At 44.6% G+C, this 22,100-nt stretch overlaps 1 protein-coding gene across 5 annotated transcripts in view; it reads right to left on the reverse strand.

Annotated features, from left to right (window-relative positions):
• TTBK1 (tau tubulin kinase 1) overlaps nt 1-22,100 on the reverse strand; it is a 117,044-nt gene that overhangs the window by 16,697 nt on the left and 78,247 nt on the right. For all 5 annotated transcript variants that reach the window (XM_054196636.1, XM_054196637.1, XM_054196635.1 and 2 more), the window contains one exon: nt 20,628-21,186. In XM_054196636.1, coding sequence (XP_054052611.1) covers nt 20,628-21,186 — 559 coding nt within the window. The remainder of the gene's footprint in view (nt 1-20,627; nt 21,187-22,100) is intronic.

Below are 22,100 nucleotides of genomic sequence, written 5' to 3' on the forward strand. Positions count from 1 at the left end.
TAGGCAGTTTGGATGCTGGTAACCATCAAGGCAGAGCTCTAAAAACTTATAAAAGTTGGGGCTAGGACTGGGTTCAAGTCAGTGAAATTGGTACTAGCCTAAATTTACATAAAGCGAACTCACATTGTGGCCTTCCCAAAGTGCATGAAACACATCTCCAACAGTCACGGAATTTTGTTTCTGTTCCCAGATCTGCCTTAACTGCAAGTTTTCAGTGATCACGTTAGTAAACGATAATTAAACTCTCCCTGCCCATGTACCCACGGATGAGCAGAGGACACCTTCCCAGAGCTGGAAAGCAAAGGGAGTAGAAAAACAAAGCAAGAAAGCAAACAAAAAACCCAGCCATCACCAAGGTGCTGCCTTCGATTCTTTAATAAGATTTTGGTAGTATACAAGCTCTTTTTTTTCTTTTTTTTTTTTTTTTCCCGATTGTCTGGATTAACATACATGGATTTAAAAAAGGCACAAAATCCATTGCACAGCTTCTGTTTTGTTTGTTTTTGATGACATTGCCTGTTCATTGTGGTTTCAAGTGTAGGATTTTACAGTACTCTGCAGCATTTACAGCATGGTCTACATACAGGTAATCAATGCATGCTTTTATACAGGAGACAGAATTCAAATTCTCTCTCAGTATTTCTATATACACAATAATACAGTGTTTTTCTTCTGAAAAAAGCTTTAAATTGGTCTTGCATGCTCGGTGTGCCAGAAGAATTAGTGCAAGCATATATTACAGTGTTATTGCAGTACAAAAAGGGGTTGACCTTAGGCTCTAAAGGGATTAGATACAGGAAGAATAAAAAGACTCAAGGAAAACAAGCTTTGGATCCCTTTAGTCAACTACGTCCTTCCAAATGGATCCCTACTCAGTACCGCCTTTAAAGCTACAGCAGGCTGCTTCCCCTCTGTCTCCCTGCTGCCCTCCCCCTGAGACGAACTTCCACAGCTTCTTCAAACCTTCCGTCCCTAGCAGTCGATGAGGACTTCTGGCAATTCGAGGAAGCCCTTCTGCTGTGCCTCCTAATGCTGGAGACCGGCTTGAAGGGGACTTTCCTGAGACCCACTGCTTCAAGGAAACTCAAGTCCCGGCAGATGAAATTTATCGAGCGAACCGGGAAGTACGACAGGTTACCTACAGCTTTTGTCTCCTCTCGGTAGAAACGACTGCAGAAACCCACATTCACCTCCCACTTGAATAGCAGTTTGTTAAATATGGTTTGGACTTTCTCCTGCTTAGCAGCGACAGAAGTCTAACAGGTGACACAAGGTAATGCAAAGGAAGGATATGCTGGTCCCTGAGATTCTTCATGGGAGCTGGAAAGTCCGAGAAGCAGAAATCAAGTTCCCAACATGACGTTAATTGCTCCATTGGGAATGGGAAGAGGCCTTAGTCCTGAGAGATGCAGATGGCACACAGACAGCAAGAGCCGTGGTCCGGTCTTCCCTGTTACAGCTTTGATTTGGATACTATCAGGACCTTAGCATATCCTGGAAGTGACATTATCCTCTGCCAACATAAACTAAAGCTTGTTTGGGACTGGGAGATCTGGCAGGATTGGCAACAGCGAGTGGAAAAAAACTAGAATCTGAGTTTCTGAAGCAGCTCTTTCTTCAAACCAGCATCAGATGAGGTAAAAGTAGCAGGGGTCTTAGAGCTGCCAGGCTTGCTTACAGGATCTCTGCGTTCCAAGAATCAGCACCATAAATGTCAGAGAGATGTTCTTCTTTCCAGCATCTTACCATCAAATGCTCCACAGCCTTACTCTTTGTTTTTTTTTTTTTTATTGTTGTTGTTTTTTGTTGTGTGTTTTTTTCCTTTTTTTTTTTTTTACCAAGGTGAACAGGACAGTCCAGTCGTATGCTGGATAAGTGCTCTGCTCCTCCCCATTTGTGCTTTCATATGTTGTTAAGTTTGTGCCAGCTTTCCTAGCGTCTTGGACGGAAGCAATAGCTCTGTAAAGGTGGTACACCTGCCACTTAGCTTCCCACCTCTGCACCCACCAGTGTCTCCAGCAAGAGTCAATGCAGGGCTCCCTGTCTGAGCAGACACGAGGACCACCTCATTTTTATCACTCGTAAGAGACTCAGGAAATGGCAAGCGAAGTGGAAGGAAATGATAATCCAAAAATTGTTCTAGTCCCTAATTGTAAAGGCAACTTAATAGCAGCAAGAAAGAAGAAGGAGGTTCTGAAAGCTAAACATCTTCCTTAGTCATAAAAATAACCAGAAGTCAGCAGTGCTGAATAAGAACCTGATCTGGATTTTTTTTCAGGAAGGACCAAGCTGAAGGGGTAAGAGTCCCATGGAAATCCTCCTTATCTGACTTGTTCAGAGGAAATTTGTCATTACTGTGTTTCACGTTGCCAGATCAATTAATCGCACTCATAACTAAACTGAGAAACACGTCGGAGTTGTTGGAGGAAGCCCTGGGGATTCTTATGAGGCAAGTGCACTAGATGAGGTAACCGACCTGAAACACTTTGCATATGAAAAAATAAAACCTCCAAACATAAAGCAATTTTCTTTTCAAACACTAGAAGACATGCAAGTGAATGTAAAGTGGGGATTACTTCCAATCCCCAGGTTACATGGTTAGCAGCTTGTTTAAAATGTACATTCATTGTAACATCGTTTTTTTAAAATGGCAGGTGTAATACAAAGGAGTTGCAATACATCAAATAATACTTAGAAACATTTCCCAGAAATTAATCTCTGCGCTTCCCGTGGAACTGCAAATGCAGACCTGTGTGTTATAGTGACCCAAACGCAACACACGTGCTATAAAAATGCAACAAAAAGGAAGGCAGTACCGCCATGATCGGCCTTTACACATTTTATTTAATGTTTTAACATTGCCCAAAATAGCTGTTTGCATATGAATAAATTATGTCCCAAGTGGCTGCACCATTCCCATCGGCAGAATACTCTGCCACCAGCTGATGGCAAAAGGAGGGATATGTATGCTACAAGACACTGAATTAAGAAAACTGGGCTGGGCCAGGTTGCCGAAATCAGATCTGCAACGTGCAAAGGAGGCCAGGTGTGCCACCTGAACCAGACACCACGAGGATACTTTCTGTAACCGACTGAGATTCGTTCTTTGCAACAGCCTTTTGAGCACTTGGATGTGTGCAAAGTGGCCCATTGCCGGCACAAAAACGCTTCTGTAAGGCATGACCAGGCGTGGCCGTTCACCCTCCACATGTGGGTCACGAACACATGGAGATATACATACAATCAGAAATGGAAGCTCCAGCAAAAAGCATCCCAACACCACCCTCAGGCCAAGAGCGAAATCAGGATGCACATCTGGCTTACTTTGGTCAGCCTCTCCAGAAGCTGTAATCTCCTCCAGTCACCCTGGGGAGGGCTGGCAACTACAGGGGAAGCAGGTCAAGAAGAAAAGCACCCCACGTTCTCCAGCTGAGAAATATCTGGGGAGCGATTTATTGACTACAAACACTAACAGGAGTTTAGGGATTTGCAAATCGTCCACGATTTTCAAGGCTTCAGACCTTGTCTGCTAGCAAACACAATTTTATTTTCTTCAGCTAGCCTCTTGAAGCCCATCTGTTACTGCCAAGCAGAGCTAGACAAATATACAATAGCCATCTCCAAATAGTTCTTTCCCATTTGTCACCAAAGGAAAAACAGAAATATGAAAATAAAAATAAAAGCTTCCCTTTTGAATAGATTGGGATAAAAGAGCCCTTTCTTATTCAATCTGAAAGTCGCAAAATGGTCTCAGCTCCAGGTAAAGTTCTGAGAGTGGCGTGAATGAATCTCCACTGACAACCATTAATAAAACGTGTCATTCATCTAACCCAGCAATTTACAATAAAATAAAATAAATTAGGTCATCGACGCAGTATTATGTGGCTGTAATATGAACGTGACTGGATACCACAGAGACTCCACCTGCCTAAGGAAGAGATGCAAGACCCACTGGACAAACACGGTTGCTGTCTGTCACCAATCCCTCCAGATGAGCAGTAGAAAATCTCCTTACATTTCAAAGGATAATCTCGTGCCGCTGTCAGGCACTTAAAGTTCCACATATATACATCATGGAAGATCAATTGTTGGAGGCGTGAGAGGAAGGGCACTAGAAAACAGGAAAAGGACTGAACACATCTTTCCATGCTTTCTGATCTTCAGTCTCACAGTGCATCCTATTGTTGAGCTATTTTACAATACAGGACTAAACTAGCAATGGTTATATTTTCTGGCCTTAATTTATTTACATAGGAACACAGCACCAGATTCAAATAGTGCATTTTTACGCGAGAGAGCAAGTGAAGTTCCTGGTCATTTGCAAAGAAATGCCGCAATGATCCTTGTTATATTTGGTATATAAGTCCCACCCCCTGCCCTGACAATTTCCAGATCATGAAATAATGTTCTGCCTCCTGAAATTCTCTCTGTGCAATCAAACTCCCATGTCTGGCTTCATCCTGACATCTTCTGAAAAGGCTTTATTTGCTGCTGACTTCCTCCAGCTGTCCCGTGTGTCAAACAGCAGGGAAGTGACCCAAAGGAAAAAGAAAGCACTTGGGGATCTCTTGGGTTAAGAGGCCGTAGGAGGGTACGAGTACTGTGACTATTAGTGTTGCTTCTGAATAAACTCTGGAAAGGCTCAATCGAGGTGTTTGCCCTTCTTTCCCATCTGACTGCAGAAGGCTTCTACTACAAAACAAATTATCAGGTCTCTCAGAAGAGGCCTTACACTTTGGGGCAGTGTGGTCAGTGATAAAGATGGTAGCAAAGGCTGGCGATGTTACTGGAACAAAAGACAAATGAGGTAGTTAAACACTCCAAAGTGAACCCTTTGGAAGACATGTTTTAAGCACAAAGCAGAGAAATCTCCCGAAGAACATTTGTTTCGTTTCTCATCTTGAAGCGCTCACAGCCTGGAGGAGTTAGAAAAGAAGGTGGATGTTACTTGGCTTTAGTCACCTTTGGAAAAGAAACGCAGCCCAACTATCGAAGGGTCACTCAACCACTCTGCCCAAAGACCAGGCTAGGGAAGCTGCTAAGGACACCTTTCCTTATTATCACTGACAATTTGAAACAATAGGCCTCTTTCCAGAAGTCCTATATGCAAAAAATACATCAAAAATTGATTTTTTTTTCACCTCAAAAAGGAAAAAACATTGTTGACTGGTTCTTAAAGGCATGCTGCCTTCTCATGTAACACCCGGGTTTGACTGTCGCAGAAGCAGCTGGGGAGAGCTAGCTGCCAAATGGGATTGCAGAAGAAACATGCAGCTTGTTTAAAACAAGAAGATACTTTGATGGCGTAATAATGCCAGTGGCACAGGCTAGATAAGGGATGAACTGTCACTGTATGTGTCAAAGTGAGGAACACCAATCCTCAAGGAAAAAAAGCCACCACTCTGTGATAACTACAGATAAGACAGGCAACGAGAAGAAACACCAGCGAGTTGAAGTTTAGAATTAATGAACAAAGTGTGAGCACTGTTGCACTTAAAATTGCCCTGTCCTGGCTGTTTGAAATACCCTATTTATGTATATTTTCATTTAGATACCCCCCAGCAACTCCCAGGCTGAAGAATGGGGACAGCCACTTTTGACGGCCCAGAAGACATCCAGTTGGAAGAGCTTGTACTATTTGCAACTGGAGTTGAGACATTTTCTCACTCACAGAGACCAGGCACCGATTTAAATGGAACTTAGAGACATGCTCACAACAATAGAAGTGGTGTTTAATCAGCTATTTACATGGTTTGCAATCACAGATGGTAGCTGTGTCTTAAGGGAAAGTGCATTGCCAACTCTCTAAATTTAGCTGCTCATGTACACAGTAATTTTGGGGAGTTTTCTAAGTCCGAAGGATTCTAGGATTTGAAACTCGTGAAACTGTCCTGAAAATGAAGGTTATCTTTCATTATCATCTTCAAAATGAAACTACCTTTAAACAACATGATTGCTATTTCTCACACAGACTCCATGTAGAGCTGAGACTCCTCCACGTGCCAAAAATGTACCATTTTTCACTGTTTCCTCCAAGGAAAACAGAGGGAGGGAAGGCAAGAGGCTGATCAAAGTGCTACAGGGACTGTATGTTGCAACATGAGATATGCAACGCATAGGAAACTGGTGCAGGAGGCAAGCCTTGCATATTCTTGGGAACAGCAAAGGCAGGAGGTAGTGCAGGTACCCAGGGACGCGATAAGGATGCGAGGGATGAGATACCACAAACGGCAACGGAGGTAAATCATGGGGGCAGGTGATTGTGTGGAGCGGGACACGCGTCGGCAACTGGCATGGAGTAAAAAGAGTTTTGTCACATAGGAAAGAGATGGGATAGGCAAAGGGGAACAAAGAGGCAACCAGATTTAAGAGAGCTTCTCAAAAAGTGAGGTGAAGATGAGAAGGTTTTGCCTCCTCATCGCACCGTGTGTGATCAGCTACAGTTGACATCTGTTGTTCGTGCATCTAGATTCAGATTTAAATAAAAGCTAATTGGGTGGCAGCTGAGCAGCGATATCTCTGCTTATGGAACAATGGATGAGATCCCAGAGGAGAACGTCAGCCAGTCCTGGAGTCAGCTGCCTTATCTCAATCCAGTCTGGAGGCCAACTGTCCAAGTACAGCTTCTTCATCCTGGGCTGGGGAGCTGGCAACTGCCAACACCTTCCACAGCTCAGGTGGTGCCCGCTGCCTCCCAGCACTGGAAGGGAGAAGGTGTGCTCAGACTCTCCCCCTCAGCCGAGTACCTAGCTGGAGCAGCTTCCTACACACTCTTCAGAAGTCATTTGGACACAGGATTTGAGAGGTGGGCTGATCCGCCTCTGTCCTTGGGGACCCCTAGAGAATCACCACATGAACTACAGGAAAAGAGCCGAAGGAAAGGTCTTGGAGTCAACATCTGTGATGCAGAAAGGAAAGCAGCAGTCCAGGCTGGAAGTCTCTAGGAACGATAAAGACGCTTAGCCCAACAAATGCAACTTCTGGACCATTTGTCCCTTTCAGAGCAACAGTCTTACAGCAGCCTGGACCACAACAATGTCCAGGTTCAAAGAGAAGGAGTGGAAGAGCAAGAGATACTTTTAAAACATCATGAAGAGGTAGCACAGGGATGGGATTATATCACCCATATGGCTGTCTTACAGAGCATTTGCATTTTACATTTTGTCATCGCTGTAACAGAAGAGACCTTAAACAGTGAAAGAGGCGATGCAACATGACTCTTCCACTTACCTGCCCCTTAGCACTGGCAAAAAAGTATGGGAATGGTGGACAAAGTCAGGTTCACACCCGGGACTTTGTCAACGTAGGTATGTCGACAGGATACTCCTAATGCAGACGCGTTGGCATCTGCAAAATTGTACCGTTGTCAGAACAGCTTATCTTCAGCCAACCCCCTCCCGCCAAAACCTTCATTACTGAAAGTGAATGTGTGCCGGCATAACTACATTTACCCAATTCATGCTAGCTTAACCCAAGTATTTACAGTAACATTTTCACAGAAATCACACCTCATTAGCTCCTTCCCGTGGGAAGGAGGCTGGGAAGAGAGTGATAAATTGGAAACATCTCCCATTCTGCATAGAAAGAAAGTGAAAGGAGCCAAGGGACCAAGGTATAAAAAGATGGCTTTAGTATGTATATACAACTGATGTGCATTTGCTCACCAGAGCATGAGATCCTAGCAACAGCTGCCTGTCCTTCTGAGGCTAACGATCTCTGTATTGTAAAGGAGTGGCAAATGCTCATTTCAATCGTCATTTTGGATTCTGAGGAGAACAACCGCTACGTACAATGGGAAATAAAACCAAGAACATCTCTTTCAGGATATTTTCCTGAAGGAGATCTTTTCAGGATCTCTTTCTTGGACCCTTCTGATGAACACAATTTGCCTAAGAGTCTGATGCTGCAAGGGAATTTTATTTCACTCGTATTGGTTTGCACTGACTTACCCCAGCTGAAGAATTTAAGGAACCTTATAAAACATAAAAGGAAAAATAACCAGGGCAACTAATTTTTCAGCCCATAGCTCCATGATCACTTTTTGTGTCATCAGCCCTCCATCGGTTGGTTTTTTCCCTGCTGATGGTGGCTTGCCAGAGCTGTCAGTTGTGCAAAGGGACAGTGAAGCAAAGCAGGAAATGAACCCAAGCTGAAACCAAATTTCCTTCTCCCCGTGCAGGTCCATGCGGCTACATGAACACCAGCACAGGCACAGGGGAAAGGGCTGAAAGGGATGGATGGGATGGGGTGGGGGTAGGAGAGTACCTCGTAGAGAACAGGTACTTCTGTTCCCCTAACTTGACCACGAACGCGCAGCCTTCAATGGGAAATGGCTGCTTGCCACTTCCTTTGAGCTTTCTAGTTGGTTTGTTTTGTTTTTTTTTTTAACAACTGATTTTGGACATATTTACATTTATAATTGCAGTCATTATAAATGAAACACAATAAATAAATGCAATATAAATGTAATCTACAGAAGTGTTTTAGAATTGCACTGTAACTAGTTTTAATATTAATTTATTACATTTCCATAGATATAAAAAGAAAGCTATTTTCACATTTCTTTAATTTGCCAACTGTTCCTCAACAATATGTGGATTCCACAGTATTTATTACAGCATTAGATGAAGATGTTAAAAAAATCTGCAAATTGACTATTTTTAATACTCTTTGCATACTACCGTAACACCCGGATTCCAGACATTAGCACCAATTAATTTGTTCAGAATTAGATTTTAAAAGCCATATTGATTATGAAATAAAATTTCCCATAAAACCCAGGCGATAGCAACATGTCCAATTATTCTGGTATAGAGCCCAACTGTGATGGTTTAACAGGATTGGTTTAGAAATCAATATCCCACCTTACAGAATCTGAACAGTGAAAAACTCAAGTGTCTTTTAATAATGTATTTCAGCGGTTTACTACCCACCTATGTCTTTAAAATGAGCATCTCGCTTCTAGTTTGACCTGTGTTACTTTATCTTCCAGCACCTAAACCCATATCTTTGCCTGGCGGATTAAAAACCCATCTTGCTCTCTTCAGGCACGTGCTCCTAACAGCAATCCTGCCACTATTTAGTTTTGCCTTTTAATAACAGACTGCGTTTCTCCAAGCTCATGCTACAAGGCAGGTTTTACAGGATCAAACAATTCTTGTTTCACTTCTCCTTTTTTAGGTTTTGAAAATCTTTCAAAAAAATTTCCATACAAGACTTGGATATGATGTCTGGTAGCGATCTCACCAGTACAAAAGATCTCCCCTCTGCTCCCACATTTTCCTGCTGATACATCAAAGAAGAATTTTTTTTTTTTTTTTTTTGCTATAGCAGCATAATGAGAGCTTACATGCAACTAATTATTTCCCCTAACTCCCACCTCATTTTGGGAGACGACACCTCCCAGGGCACGGTTTCTCCCACTCTGTGCGTGTGACCTATATTCTTCGTACTTGAAACATGACCTTGTCCCTGGCTGAATGCAATAATTAGTTCCAATGCAAGCAACTTATCAAGCGATCTAGATCTTTCTGCAAAGCTGGCCTGCCAGTGTTATTTTATCGAGCCACCCATCTCCCTGTCACTGAAAACTTTCTCCTCTGTGATTTCTTTTTTCCTCTTGACAGGCACTAAAGGCACGGAATAGTGCTGAATTAAGAGCAGGAGTTTAGGAGTCCTAACGAGAAATGTCCCCACTTGGAAGAGATACCAACATATAAACATATTTTGTTTGCTTAGTTGTTTTTCAATTTTTTAGTAATTTTAACTAGAAGAAAGTCTTACTGAAGTCTCTATAAATCAACCATCTTTATCAATCAGACTTTTGAACTTAGAGGAAGAACAGAATCAAGTTTACTTGGAAAGAACAGTTCTATCTTTAACCATGATGAACAGCATTAGATAGATGACTGCCCTTTAAATTTCATGTATGGAGCTACTTATCGGCTAGTCATAGTTTTTGTTTGAAACGGGCAGGTTAGAGTTTATAAATACCCAGTTATCCTGTTTGTTCTCTTTTCTCACTGGTGAAACTAAAAATTTTTTTTTAAAGAATAGAACAATAAAAATTTTTATTCCTACAACTGACCTTGAAAAGCGGACATTGGTGTTTTGGAGACTATGAACTCAAGATTATTAAGAGCTACTGATTTTAAATCTACTTCTTTCACAAATTCCATTTTCTGTGGAATCTGCTGTTCTATGAAAATCTCTACCAAACATGGAAAAAATAACATCAGAGCGGAGTCTACTTAAGGAAATCATCCCTTCTCATGTCACTTTGAGAAAAGCAAAGCCTTGCTCTTTCTGGTTTCTCTTGACAAGAGAAGAACTGCCAAATAGGATTAGGCTACTAGTTAATGCAGTCTAAGCACTTCTGGAAATGCTCACTGCCTTTTTTAAAAATAAAACTGATAAACAAATTGCAAGATAAAAACTTTGGCTGGGCGGTAAAGTGTCCTGTTCACTCATGTTCTTGGGGCAAATCAAAAGAAATTGATCTCAGTGATTCAAGAATGACTGTGGGAAGAGACTGGTCATGCTTATGCTGAATCTTCTCAAGGAAGGTGCGTTGCCCCCTCCATCTACATTCCTGCACCCACCGGGATGCTCTGTGGGCGGGCAGGAGGCACTGCACGCCCAGCCTGCCTGAGCATGTCCTACAGCATGCAGACCCACCAGGCTAGCGCCTACGAGCTTCAGAAAGCACCACCCACCCTCTGTAGGGTTGCGTTGTCTGGAGTTGCTTATAGAAGGGTGAATCTGATATTAAGGGGAGCCTCAGGCAGGCCAGGTATACCTACAGCAATCCACTGGAAACACCCTACCTGTGCAGTAATACCTCCACGTCACAACTTTCTTACTTTGGACACGCACTTTCTTAAAGCCCTGAGTACCAGCCACGACCCCTTCTTCTTCTTTAACACCCATACTGCCTCTTCTCCCAGAAGACCAAACCAAAGGCTCATTTCAATAGAAGACAGTTACTACTTTCAGTTAACTATAGAAGCTCTTCATACAGCCTGGTGTTTTACACTGCAGCTATACTGCGAAGGGCAATGTATCCCACTGTATACGACAATTCCAATTAACTTTGATCTCCCTTTTCCTCTGAGATTCAAGTCAGTTTTAGACAAGGGCTCCAGGGGCTCCGTGTACTGAGTGCTGAGGCCAGTTTATTACTCAAGGGAGATCTGTTACCACAGGCATTTCCAAACAAGGCCAAGAAGCAGGGCTGCTCTGCCATTGAAAAGCTGCAGGTGCCTAAAATTTCTGGAATTTGGAAACAGCGCACTATACAGCTGGATCAGTAAGAAAATCCTTGCTATCCAGCTCTTGACAGGCAGCACCTCTAGGGGAAGGCAGGTAGATTTGGAGCAGCTTAGGAATGGAGAGCAGACAAACAGGTCCGCCGTCACGTAACAGAGGCAAAACCAGAGAGACAGACATACGTGGTCAAAGTATGGAAACCAAACCGCAACAAAGCAAGGGCATTTCCAAAGCCAAAGCAACAAAGAGATACACGATCGTAACTCCACAAGAGGGACAAATCCTGAGGTCCTGCCTCAGGTGAGCTTCCAGTGGGAGTCTGCCTATATCTAAACGGAGTAAAACCGCCTACAGATTTGGCCCAGTGTAAGATACCAAGAAAGATGCTCGAACCAATTTGCCCGGGGAAGGTAACGCTTGCTGATACCTCCACGGTCTCTCCACTCGAGTCATAATTTGACAATGTTTGTGGCTTGATTGCATGTGTTCAGTGAGGCGGCCCTGCGCTTCCTACCCCGGGGCTGCAGGACGTGCGAGCGAGTCTCTGAGATGAGACCTGGCATCCACCTCTTTCACACATCACACGTTCACCATCTGCGTTCTCATCTTCGGCCATGCTGCCGCCCCTCGCCCAGGTTGCTGGGAGGTTTAGAAAGGCAGATGTTTTCAGTCTCTGTGGGGTCTGGTTGCAGGGGCTTTGGAAGTTACAGTACCTTAGGCCAGTGTTGTCTGGGATTCAATATTGCATTAAGTGGTGACACATTGTGGGCAGGTGGGATCTATTATTGCATTATGGAGGCTGCTGCTTCCCTGAACAGGCTATGTTTTGTGTGTGAAGCGGGCCCACACCTGCTGGAGCTGGGACCTGGAAATGCGGAGGACGGAAGGCATGAGTCTGTGGTTTCCTGCCGTGAGGGGCATGTGCCTGCGGTGGGGCATGCGCACGGGGCTGCTCTCCGCCGAACGGCTGCGCTGTATGAAAGTGCCACCAACGTGAGGGTAGTGTTCTGTCTCCAGGGTTGAGGAGGAGAAAACGGAGGACGCCAGTCTTCTCAGGGGGCTGTACCTCGGGAGGGAGTGCTGAGAAGGCCTGTCCTCCTCCAACTGAAAAAGACCAAGAAGAGTGGAGGAAAAGGTGTCAGGCAAAGACTTGACTCGCCCCTGGTTTGTGATGCGCATGCTGCAGACATCTTCGCCGGCGGATGAAAAATGCTTTTGCTCTACGCGGGGCTTACTTACTGCTCTGTGTCTATAAAATTGCAAATCTAGAAATCTTCCCAGGGATCCTACGGGCACCACGGGAGCCTGCCATTACAGGGGGCCTGCCATGCTCTCCCCAGCCACACGCGGACATGAGCGACACCAGCAGTGTCAGGCTCTGCTACGTCTGTCCCCTCCTCTGGCTCTTCAGGCCACACGCCTCACCTCTCTGTTCCTCTGGCATCACTCATCTTGACACGTCACTAGGCTATTCATGCATCTTGCATATAGGTAACAGTCAAACACACTTGGAAACCATGTGTACAAGAAAAGGTGAAACACCTGGTACTATAATGATTACGTGTATTTAAAAGTGAGGGATTCTCAGAGGCTCTTTCAATGAGCCTTATTAAAACTCGCCCCAGGGATTTGCAAAGGCAACTTTGGGGGCTGTCAGTGGACTTTTCTCTCACTCACGGCCTCCCGATACACTTTTATATTGAGTACCTGCAGGGGGAGTGTTAATGCTTCCAGTTTTGGTAAGCAGAGGACAGGCAGCAGCTGGAAAGACAGGCAGAGTATAATCCTTTCAGTGAGAAATTCAAAACACAGAGCCACGGGAGGACATGAGGAGAAGATGCACTTTTAAGTCCCTTTTCTGCTCCTGTGATCCTGGGATGGCCAGGAGAGGGAGGAAAGTATACTCACAGAGGACAGCTTGTGTCAGGATGAGATCGCAGTCCCTACCTTCCCTTTATGCACCGAATGGAAGAGAGAGGCATTACGGGAATGACTTCAGATTCTTCACCCTGAAAATGCTAAGCTCTTCTTCCCCTTTCTACCTCTGCTATGAAACTAACGCTTTCACAGGGGTCAGCAACCTCAATTTCCAAAACCAGACTGTTTTTCCTGGAATTACATTTTTCTTTTCAAATCCATTCCCTTCCTTGTGCTGCACTTCTTTTCAGGAAGTCTGTGCAGGTTTCAAAATGTAATTGGGAAATGTGAGAAGGCAATACTGTATTTTCTTAAGCCAACACTGATCTTCTTACCTTCCTAGAGATGTTGCCCTTGCAAATGATATGAGAAAAAGAGCTGAACTTCATCCAGTCTCATCTCTTTCCTGTCACCTTCAATATCTTTGCAGTGCTTTGAGGCAGGTATCTTATCTTCATAAGCATCTGAGCTTGTGGTGGGCATTAAATGTGAAAAGCAATTATTCACAGTCCTAAATGTACTGCACGTCACTGCATAGATCAGACTCTGAGATGATAATAATGTAATGCTGTCATACAGAGTACTTGAGAGAGACCAAGAAATTCTAGACAGCAGCTCTAATTTCTCATAAAGACAACCATCTCTTCTTTGCGTAGATGGAGTAGAAATTCAGTCCTGGGTGTTCTGTTTGTAGGCTGCACAACTAAGCATACTGGAATTATTATTATTACTTTTTGCTCCATGTTCGGGCTCAGCATATTCTATGATTTCCAATGTATATATCATCCCAACATGGTAATGAATTCTCAGATCAAAAAGGATCACTCCAACTACCCAGACGGACGTCCTTTACAGCACAGGATCAAGGACCTTGCCCAGGCCATGAAGGGGCAAATTGCACCACCCCACCAGCAAATGCACTGAGATATCGCTGCCTCCTGGCTGAAGCTGAGGTTACAGACACACCGCTTTCCTTCACTGATGCTCTAACGCTTAAATTACACAGCCAATGCTGGAGGTGCTGCCCCCTTTCATCCCTCTGCCCTTGGGAACAAACAGGCTGGACCACCTTCCGTCTGGCCTGCACGGACAGGAGCAGTATGGCACCTCTCATATGAATTCCCAGAAAAATGTGATGTTGATAGAGCTCAATATATTTTAAAGAATATAAAATGTAATTAGGAACTTCTACTGAACCTGAAGTTTTGATTGTTATGATCTGTATATATATAACGAGCATACGTGAGCATAACTTCTCTTATAGGATCACCCTTTTGCTGATCCTTTATTACTAACACACGGAAGGACAGGGATCCTGAATCTAAAGAGCATAAGGGACAGAGGACAACTCTACATACATCAGCATCTTCTCTATCAGCTGGCAAGCTCTTCTCATGAGGAGGGAAGCCAGAGGAGCTGAATGTCAAAGAATCGCATCATCTACAACAGGCACTAAATGCTGTTCAAGGGGAATTACACTGAGCGAGGGGCAATGAGAGTCTGCCCCTCTTCTGCAAATGCCCATTTCTCACCACTGAGAAACGGTCCCTCACGTCCCCTCAGAGCAGCTCACAGACAACGCTGTAGAAGCGAAAGGAAACCAAGACACACAGCACCTTTTCATATCTGATTTTCCCTGCCACCTTCTTCCCTACCTCCTCTGCCCAGGGTTATAAACCTGAGAGCCTGCTGTTTTGCTTCTACCCGTTGCTTGATTATTTCAGCCCAGCTTTTCTCCTTTCTGCCTCCAAGCCAGTGAAGTTGTAGTTTCCATTCTCTCTTCCTGCTGTCCGTAGGCACTCTGGGAGTGCCAAGGATTTCCCCACTGCTCCAGGGTCTGGGGCCACAGAGGTCACTGGGCCCAAAATATAATCCAGAGAAAACTCTGCTCAGCTCTTGGTCTTCAATCAAACAGAGTTTCTCTAGATAAGAGACCGGGGGCAACCCAGGCCTCTATACCACACAAACCAAAGAGGCAGTACAGATCACCCAAACTGCTAGAGCCCTGTCCTTGCTGTGAGGCACCCCTCTCCTGTGTCTCTATGTCCCTTTCCGAGGAATAATCATTACAAACTCAAATCAATGGAGGTAAAGAACTGCACACTGGGGTCGCTGAAGCGGTTGTCACCTAACCAGCTGCACTGCTCCCATGGGTATCAGGCCACGTCCAACTTGGTCTCTTCTCCCAAATAAGAAGCGATAGGACAAGAGGAAATGGCCTCAAGTTGTGCCAGGGGAGGTTTAGGTTAGATAATAGGAAAAAATTTTACACTGAAAGGGTTATCAAGCATTGGAACAGGCTGCCCAGGGAAGTGGTGGAATCACGATCCCTAGAGGTATTTAAAAGACAGGTAGACGTAGTGCTTAGCGATAGCGCTTAGTGATGGTTTTTGTCAGCCCTTCCAACCTACACAATTCTACGATTCTATAGCACCCCTCAGATGAGGCAATGGTGAAGTTCAGGAGCATGGGGACACCTGTGGGCTCAGCACCAGAACAGAGAATTTTTTCTTGGCTCAGTGAGGGTCCCAGAGCAGTTTTTTACAGAAGAAAACCAGTCATTGTACATAAAGTTGGGCTCCCAGGTGAAGTTGGCCCAGGCAGCCTGTGCAATGTGCTTCTGACTGCCTCCTGTCTTACCTTTTCTAAAAGATGTACTCTTGGCTCTGGGAGATGGGACTGTAAGACACAGTGTAATCAAAAAGCTCTCTGAACACTGCAGAATATATCCAAGAATAGGCAAGGAAGAGTTAATATGATCTCCCGCTATTGCTTCACTTTTCTTGTGTTTTTTAGATGCAATATCATTTGGGCAGGCATGTTTTAAGAAGGCACGTCCCAAAACATTTTGTACAATGCCAATTGCACTAGCAGCAAGGGAGATTCAGAATCAAGAAATCTGCACAGACCTGAAGTCAGAAGTAATTGCTAAAACTCATAAATGCATGAACATTTGCATTTTTTTCCAACGCAGAAGACAGCAGTAAGTTGCCATCTCTGTCAAGCGTCAGTGAATTTACTCAGCTTATTTAAGAACTTGACAGATTTTTAAGTTATATTGCTAGGCGTGGATATAAATGACTTCCAACAATAACAACAATCCTATGCCAGGATTAATATGTAAACAGAAGTACAGGTTCAAACTTGTTTTTTTACTAATTTTTAGCTATTTCTATAGCTTTATCTGCACATTAGTGCATAAAAATAAGCAGAGATTTATTAGTACATTCTTAAAATGTATACATTAAAAAGTAGACCCTAAGAGCTCTGTTAAAACACCTTGCTGGGTGCTCATTGCTGCACTAAGCGGTGCACAGACAGAAGGGCTTGAATAGCCTGACAGACCTGGTCTCCCTCTGTACCAGGGCGCCCCATGAGGTCTACGCTCCACTGCAGCTGTCTTCTTGTGAGCTGAAACTGGAAGATATCTAATATGTGAGAATATTTGGGTCAGAAATTCCCCCAGGCTATTCAGAGCCTCCTCTGTACTTGACTTTTCCCACAGTAGCATCCGTTCACACTGTGCTCCCTCTTACACCCACACAGTTTCATGAGGACACCACCATCCCTCACACTTGCACTATAACATCTTTCTTCCAACAGATTCATACATTTGAACAAACATCTGAGCTCTAAATGAGGATAACTTCAGGAACTACAGGCTGGTCAGCCTGGAAAGGGCACGGAGCAAATCCTCCTGGAAGCCATTTCCAAATATACGAAGGAGAAGGTGGTGATTGAGAGCAGTCAGCATGGATCTATGAAGGGGAAGTCATGCCTGATGAACCTGATTGATAGCTTTCTGTGATGAGATGGTTGGGTGGGAGGTTGTTTACTTCGACTTTAGTAAGGTTTTTGACACTGTCTCCCATGACATCCTCCTAAACAAAATGATGAAATATGGGCTAGATAAGTAGAGAGTGAGTTGGACTGAAAGCTGGCTGAGCTGCTGGGCTCAAACCATAGCGCGTAGGGAAACAAAGTCCAGCTGGAGGCCAGTCACTAGCAGTGTAGCCAGGGGTTGATATTGGGGCCCCTACTGTTTAACAACTTCATTAATGACCTGGATAATGGGACAGGCTGTACCCTCAGTAGCTTCGCAGATGATACAGAACTGGGAGGAGCGGTTGACACACTGGAGGGTTGTGCTGATATTCAGAGGTGCCTGGATAGGCTGGTGAAATGGGCAAAAAGGAATTTCACGAAGCTCAACAAAGGGAAGTGCGAAGTCCTGCACCTGGGGAGAAACAGTACACGCTGGGGGCCAACTGTCCGGAAAGCAGTTGGACAGAGAAGTACCTGGAGGTCCTGGTGGACACGAAGCTGAACGCAAGCTAGCAAGGTGCCTTTGTGGCAAAAAGGGCCAACTGCCTCCTGGGCTACATTAGGAGGAGTGTTGCTAGCAAGTTAAGGGAGGTGGTCCTTCCCCTCTACTCAGCACCGGCGAGGACATACCTGGAATGCCATGTTCCAGTTCTGGGCTGCCCAGTACAAGAGAGACACGGACATACTGGAAATAGTCCAGCGAAGGGTCACAAAGATGATGAAGGGACTGGAGCACCCCTCACTTGAGGAAAAGCTGGGAGAGTTGGGACTGTTTAGTCTGGAGAAGACAAGGATCGGGGGGGGGCGGTTGTCAACATTTATAAATACCTGAAGGGAAAAAGAAGATGGACCCACACTCTTCTTAGTGGTGCCCAGTGAAAGGACAAGAAGAAATGGACAGAAATTGAAACACAGGAAATTCCATTTAAACATAAGAAAAAGTTTGTTTACTGTAAGGGTGATTGAACACTGGAACAGGTTGCCCAGAGAGGTTGTGGAGTCTCCATCCTTAGAGATATTCTGATTGGACACTGTCCTGAGCAAACCTGCTCCAGTTCATCTATTTTGGAGCAGAGGGTGGGACTAGATGATCTCCAGAGGTCCCTTCCAACCTCAGCCATGCTGTGATTCTAGGATAATCCAGAAGTCACTGTCTTTTTGCCAGTAACAAGTAATGGCTTATATACTGGAGTCAGAGAATGGAGGAACAGAAGAAAACATTAAAGCAGGGATTACCCATTTCCTCTCAGTTGGTACTCTGCTGACACCAATGGACGATCACCAGTTTTCACGAGACCAGAATGAGGTCCCAAATCGGTACAACAAGGTCTATGACCTTCGTGTCACGGTAGTTCTGCATTTAGTGACATTTTCACCTATCTTAAAGACTCAGTTCATATTCAAAGATAAGGAAGATTTACTCACACACATACTACCTAATCACAGTTTCAGTCAAACCCAGAGGAAGCCCAAGCCTGAGCTACAGGAAACATCTGTCATTGTTAGTGAGGCCTTCAGTATTTTCATTAGTTAAGTCCTTGGCCAACTTCTTATTAGCATCCCAAACAACTGTCCTTCCATCTCTGCTGTACCTGAGGAGAACAGGCTTTTGCTTTCCTTTAGGCACCAAGTAATTTTTCCTTTCAGAGTTAGCAGTTGGTTTTGTGACAGCAAATGGAAAAATATGAATGTCACTGCAAAGCTGTATGTATAGAGGCAACTGAAGGATCTAGACATCAAAGGAAGCGCAACTACATACCGGAGAGCCAAAAAAGTACAGTGTTGGTCTGTATGTACAAAACTAGGCCCAGGAATTACTAGAGGGTATTTCAGAAGACAGGTGCAAAAAAATGTGCAGCCTGCTGGAGAACTAAAGTTGTCTAATATATTAGCAGTGATCACCCACAATCCCATTGTTTTAGGTTTTTTGCCTGCTTTTTAAGTATCACTGTGAAGCGATAAGCAGCCTTCATACTGCACCATACCCAACTCCCCCAGGCATTTCACATAGCAATATTATGTCCTATGGCCAAGAAGGCACCTCCAGCCTCCTTTACCTACACTACATATGTCACGGTGTCCCTGCTGGTTCTTACAGCAGGTTCTTACCAGCTGGCTCTTACCATGTTCATTGCATCTTGCCAATCTTGCACATGTTGCACTGACCAGCCTAGTAAGTGTACAGACAGCAAATTCAGGCCCAGACCCTTCCAACTATGCAATCTCTAGCTATTTGGGGCATTTAACATATTTGCTTTACATAGCAAACACCTCCACCTTGCAGCTGGATGCAGTCTCCATGAGAAGCACGTACTGCTACTATTCCGCGCTCGGCAGGACAGTCCCGCTAGTGCCTGCTGTCGCTGCTTCTGTCCTTCCTGTACGTGCTGCAGCCTCATACACTTTAGCAAGGAACACCTTGCCTAGCAGGCAAGGATTTGGTTTGATTCTTTTAACATAGTTTCATGTATCATTCATGTTTTGCTGAAAAAACGAAGTCCCTTTTTTCTTGTACCTCTCCGGCATCCAGAGAAGAGAAGAATCTGGGCAAGACCTGAATAGAGGATGTTCTTTTAACGCTCCAGTCCAGCGAACACTTCCTTACAGAGTAAGATCAAGAGAGAACGGGAGATGGAGTTACCATCTTCCAGAGGGGAACAAGCGACTGCCCGAATGCCTGCTGTAGGAGGGTATCGCTGTGCACACGACCTGAGACTCGCCTGCTCTTTGCTGCGCTTATGGATCCCACGCACATGAGAGATCTTCATTAACATACCAATACAAAAAGCCCTCAGGAGAACAATTTTATTGTCTCTTGTAGTGAACACTCTGGGACAGCCTTCTTCTGAATGTCTGAGAAATGAAGATTAGATATGACAGAGGAACTCTGAGCCTAACAGTATATCATGTTTTCCCAGGTAATCTAATAAATTACCTCCCACTAAAAATTGAATTTCTCTATATCTTCAGAGGACCACAGAAAAAAGCAAAACTAAAAGAAAAAAGCCCTTTACTATCTGGAAAAACCACAGTAAGTAAAGAACATTTCTGTGAGTCAATACCTGGTAAGAACAATACCAGTCACTGAAGCAAGGTCGCCCGGATGCGTATGCTGGTTACTCTGAACTTTCTATTTAGAAGAAAGTTTTATTTCAGGGAGTTATTTTGCAATTTGCATTGCTGCAGGCCTGCCCAGTGCTGGTGTGTGATTAGATTGGAGGGCATTCTCTTGCCATACACTGCTATTGCTGCTGTGAAACTACGCGGAGCAGATTTGCTAGCGACACCTCCATACAACTAAGCAGTTATTAACAGAACACCGTGGGAAAGCAATAAGAGAACTGATTAAAGATACTCACAACCACAGCTGTGCTCTCCTCTTGTCGCTGTGCCAAAACAACTGAAAGATCTTGATAATAGTGTGTCCTTGTTAGGGGACAAAATTACTAGCTATAGGGAGCACTTCTAAGGCGTTCACAACATTTGCAAGCACTGTCAGAAAGAGTTTCACAGGACCATCCATGCTTGGAATCACAGGCTTCTCCAGCACAGCTAACTTTTCCTAAGATGATGACTTTGCTATGCTAGGCAATAAGATACAGACCCAGGGATCTTACCTGTCTCTGAGGACCAGTAGGTTCAGATTCTCGTCTCCTTTGTCGGATGGCTGGTGCTGAATGTAGGGGGGAGTGGGCTGGACTTCCTGTCTGCTGTTCATGTTTACTGTCAGATACTGTTTGAGAAGGTCCTTCATGTCTGTGGGAACTGTCCTCCTCAGTCACAGGCTGCATACCCCGACTTCGCCCGTCATGCGTCTTCGGCCTGACTGCGGCATCTGCCCCCAAGCGCCTTCTCTCCTCACCGTCTTCAATAGGTCTTAGCTCCTCAGGCTCCTCATCCGTGGTTCCAGAGGTGCTTGGCTCAGCACCTGGGTGAAAGTCCTTCAGCTCTGTCTCCTTATCAATGATAACCCACTCCTTGCTATCAAAGTCCTCCTCCTCTGCGAGTGGCACTGAGCGGAATGCATTGCTGAGGGCTTCATGTTCCACCGAAGCAGACACATCCATCCTACCACTTGCCTGCCGGTCAGCCTGGCCAGTATCTATGGACAGCATCTGGGCTGGCTGGGAGGAGCATACAAGCCGTGATGGAGAGCCAGGTAAATCCATTCGAGATCTAAAAGCAGAACATGAAGCCATTAAAAATACATCAGATTTGTGGTTAAAGTTAGGAATCATAAGAGTTGAGAGAAAACCCATACAATCCTTCTCACTCATTTCTTGGTGCACTTCAGAAAGACAGGCTTCAGCAAAAATATTTCTCTAGAACCTACAATGGCATAAAGATGTTCCCCCTAAAGTGCTTCAGTATGAAAACCAAGTCATCATCTCTATTCCTTGTAGATGACTGGATGATAGCCAGTTTTCCTTAACAAAACCAATATACTCTTTCCACTTTGGTAAATTCTACTGTTTGTGGGGGGGGAAAAAATAATCAAACAAAACACCACTAAATCCTAAATCTACTGTCTGACCTAACAGTGTCTCTCCTGGGCTCCTATAACCTCTTCAGCTGCACTGTGCTATCTCTGTGGTGGCCGCTGAGGCCTCTAAAGCAGACACATGAGTTCTCCGAAGACAGCAAGAATCTTTGATCCCATTGTGCATAGATGACCCCAAAATACCTTGGAGGAGCAGGAAGGAAATATGGCAAGTATCCTTTTACAAAGAGTAGTACAATGTTCAATGGCTCACAGTCTAAATAGCAGCAGCTTCTGCAGCCATGCAGAAATACCTTTCAAAGAGGCCCTGGAAGCTCCCTTTGCCCCAACGGCCCTGGCAGCATCTCAGCTGGAAAAGCCAGTGGCACTTCTGTCTTTCTGCTCCACAATGTTTATGATCCACACTTCTCATTTGGCCTGCACCTGCTGCTTGCTTTGCTTCTCTGTCTGTCACAGAGGCTAGAAGCTTGCTGCACAAAGCGAGAGTGTCTGCTGCCCAGAAAAAGGCAGCTGCAGCGTGTTTTACAAAAGGATTTCAACGAGCACCATACAGGAGCCTTGCAGACTCTTCTGGGAAAAGCTTTCCACG

The sequence above is a fragment of the Rissa tridactyla genome, chromosome 3 (assembly GCF_028500815.1).
Source record: "Rissa tridactyla isolate bRisTri1 chromosome 3, bRisTri1.patW.cur.20221130, whole genome shotgun sequence".
Classification (NCBI taxonomy): domain Eukaryota; kingdom Metazoa; phylum Chordata; class Aves; order Charadriiformes; family Laridae; genus Rissa; species Rissa tridactyla.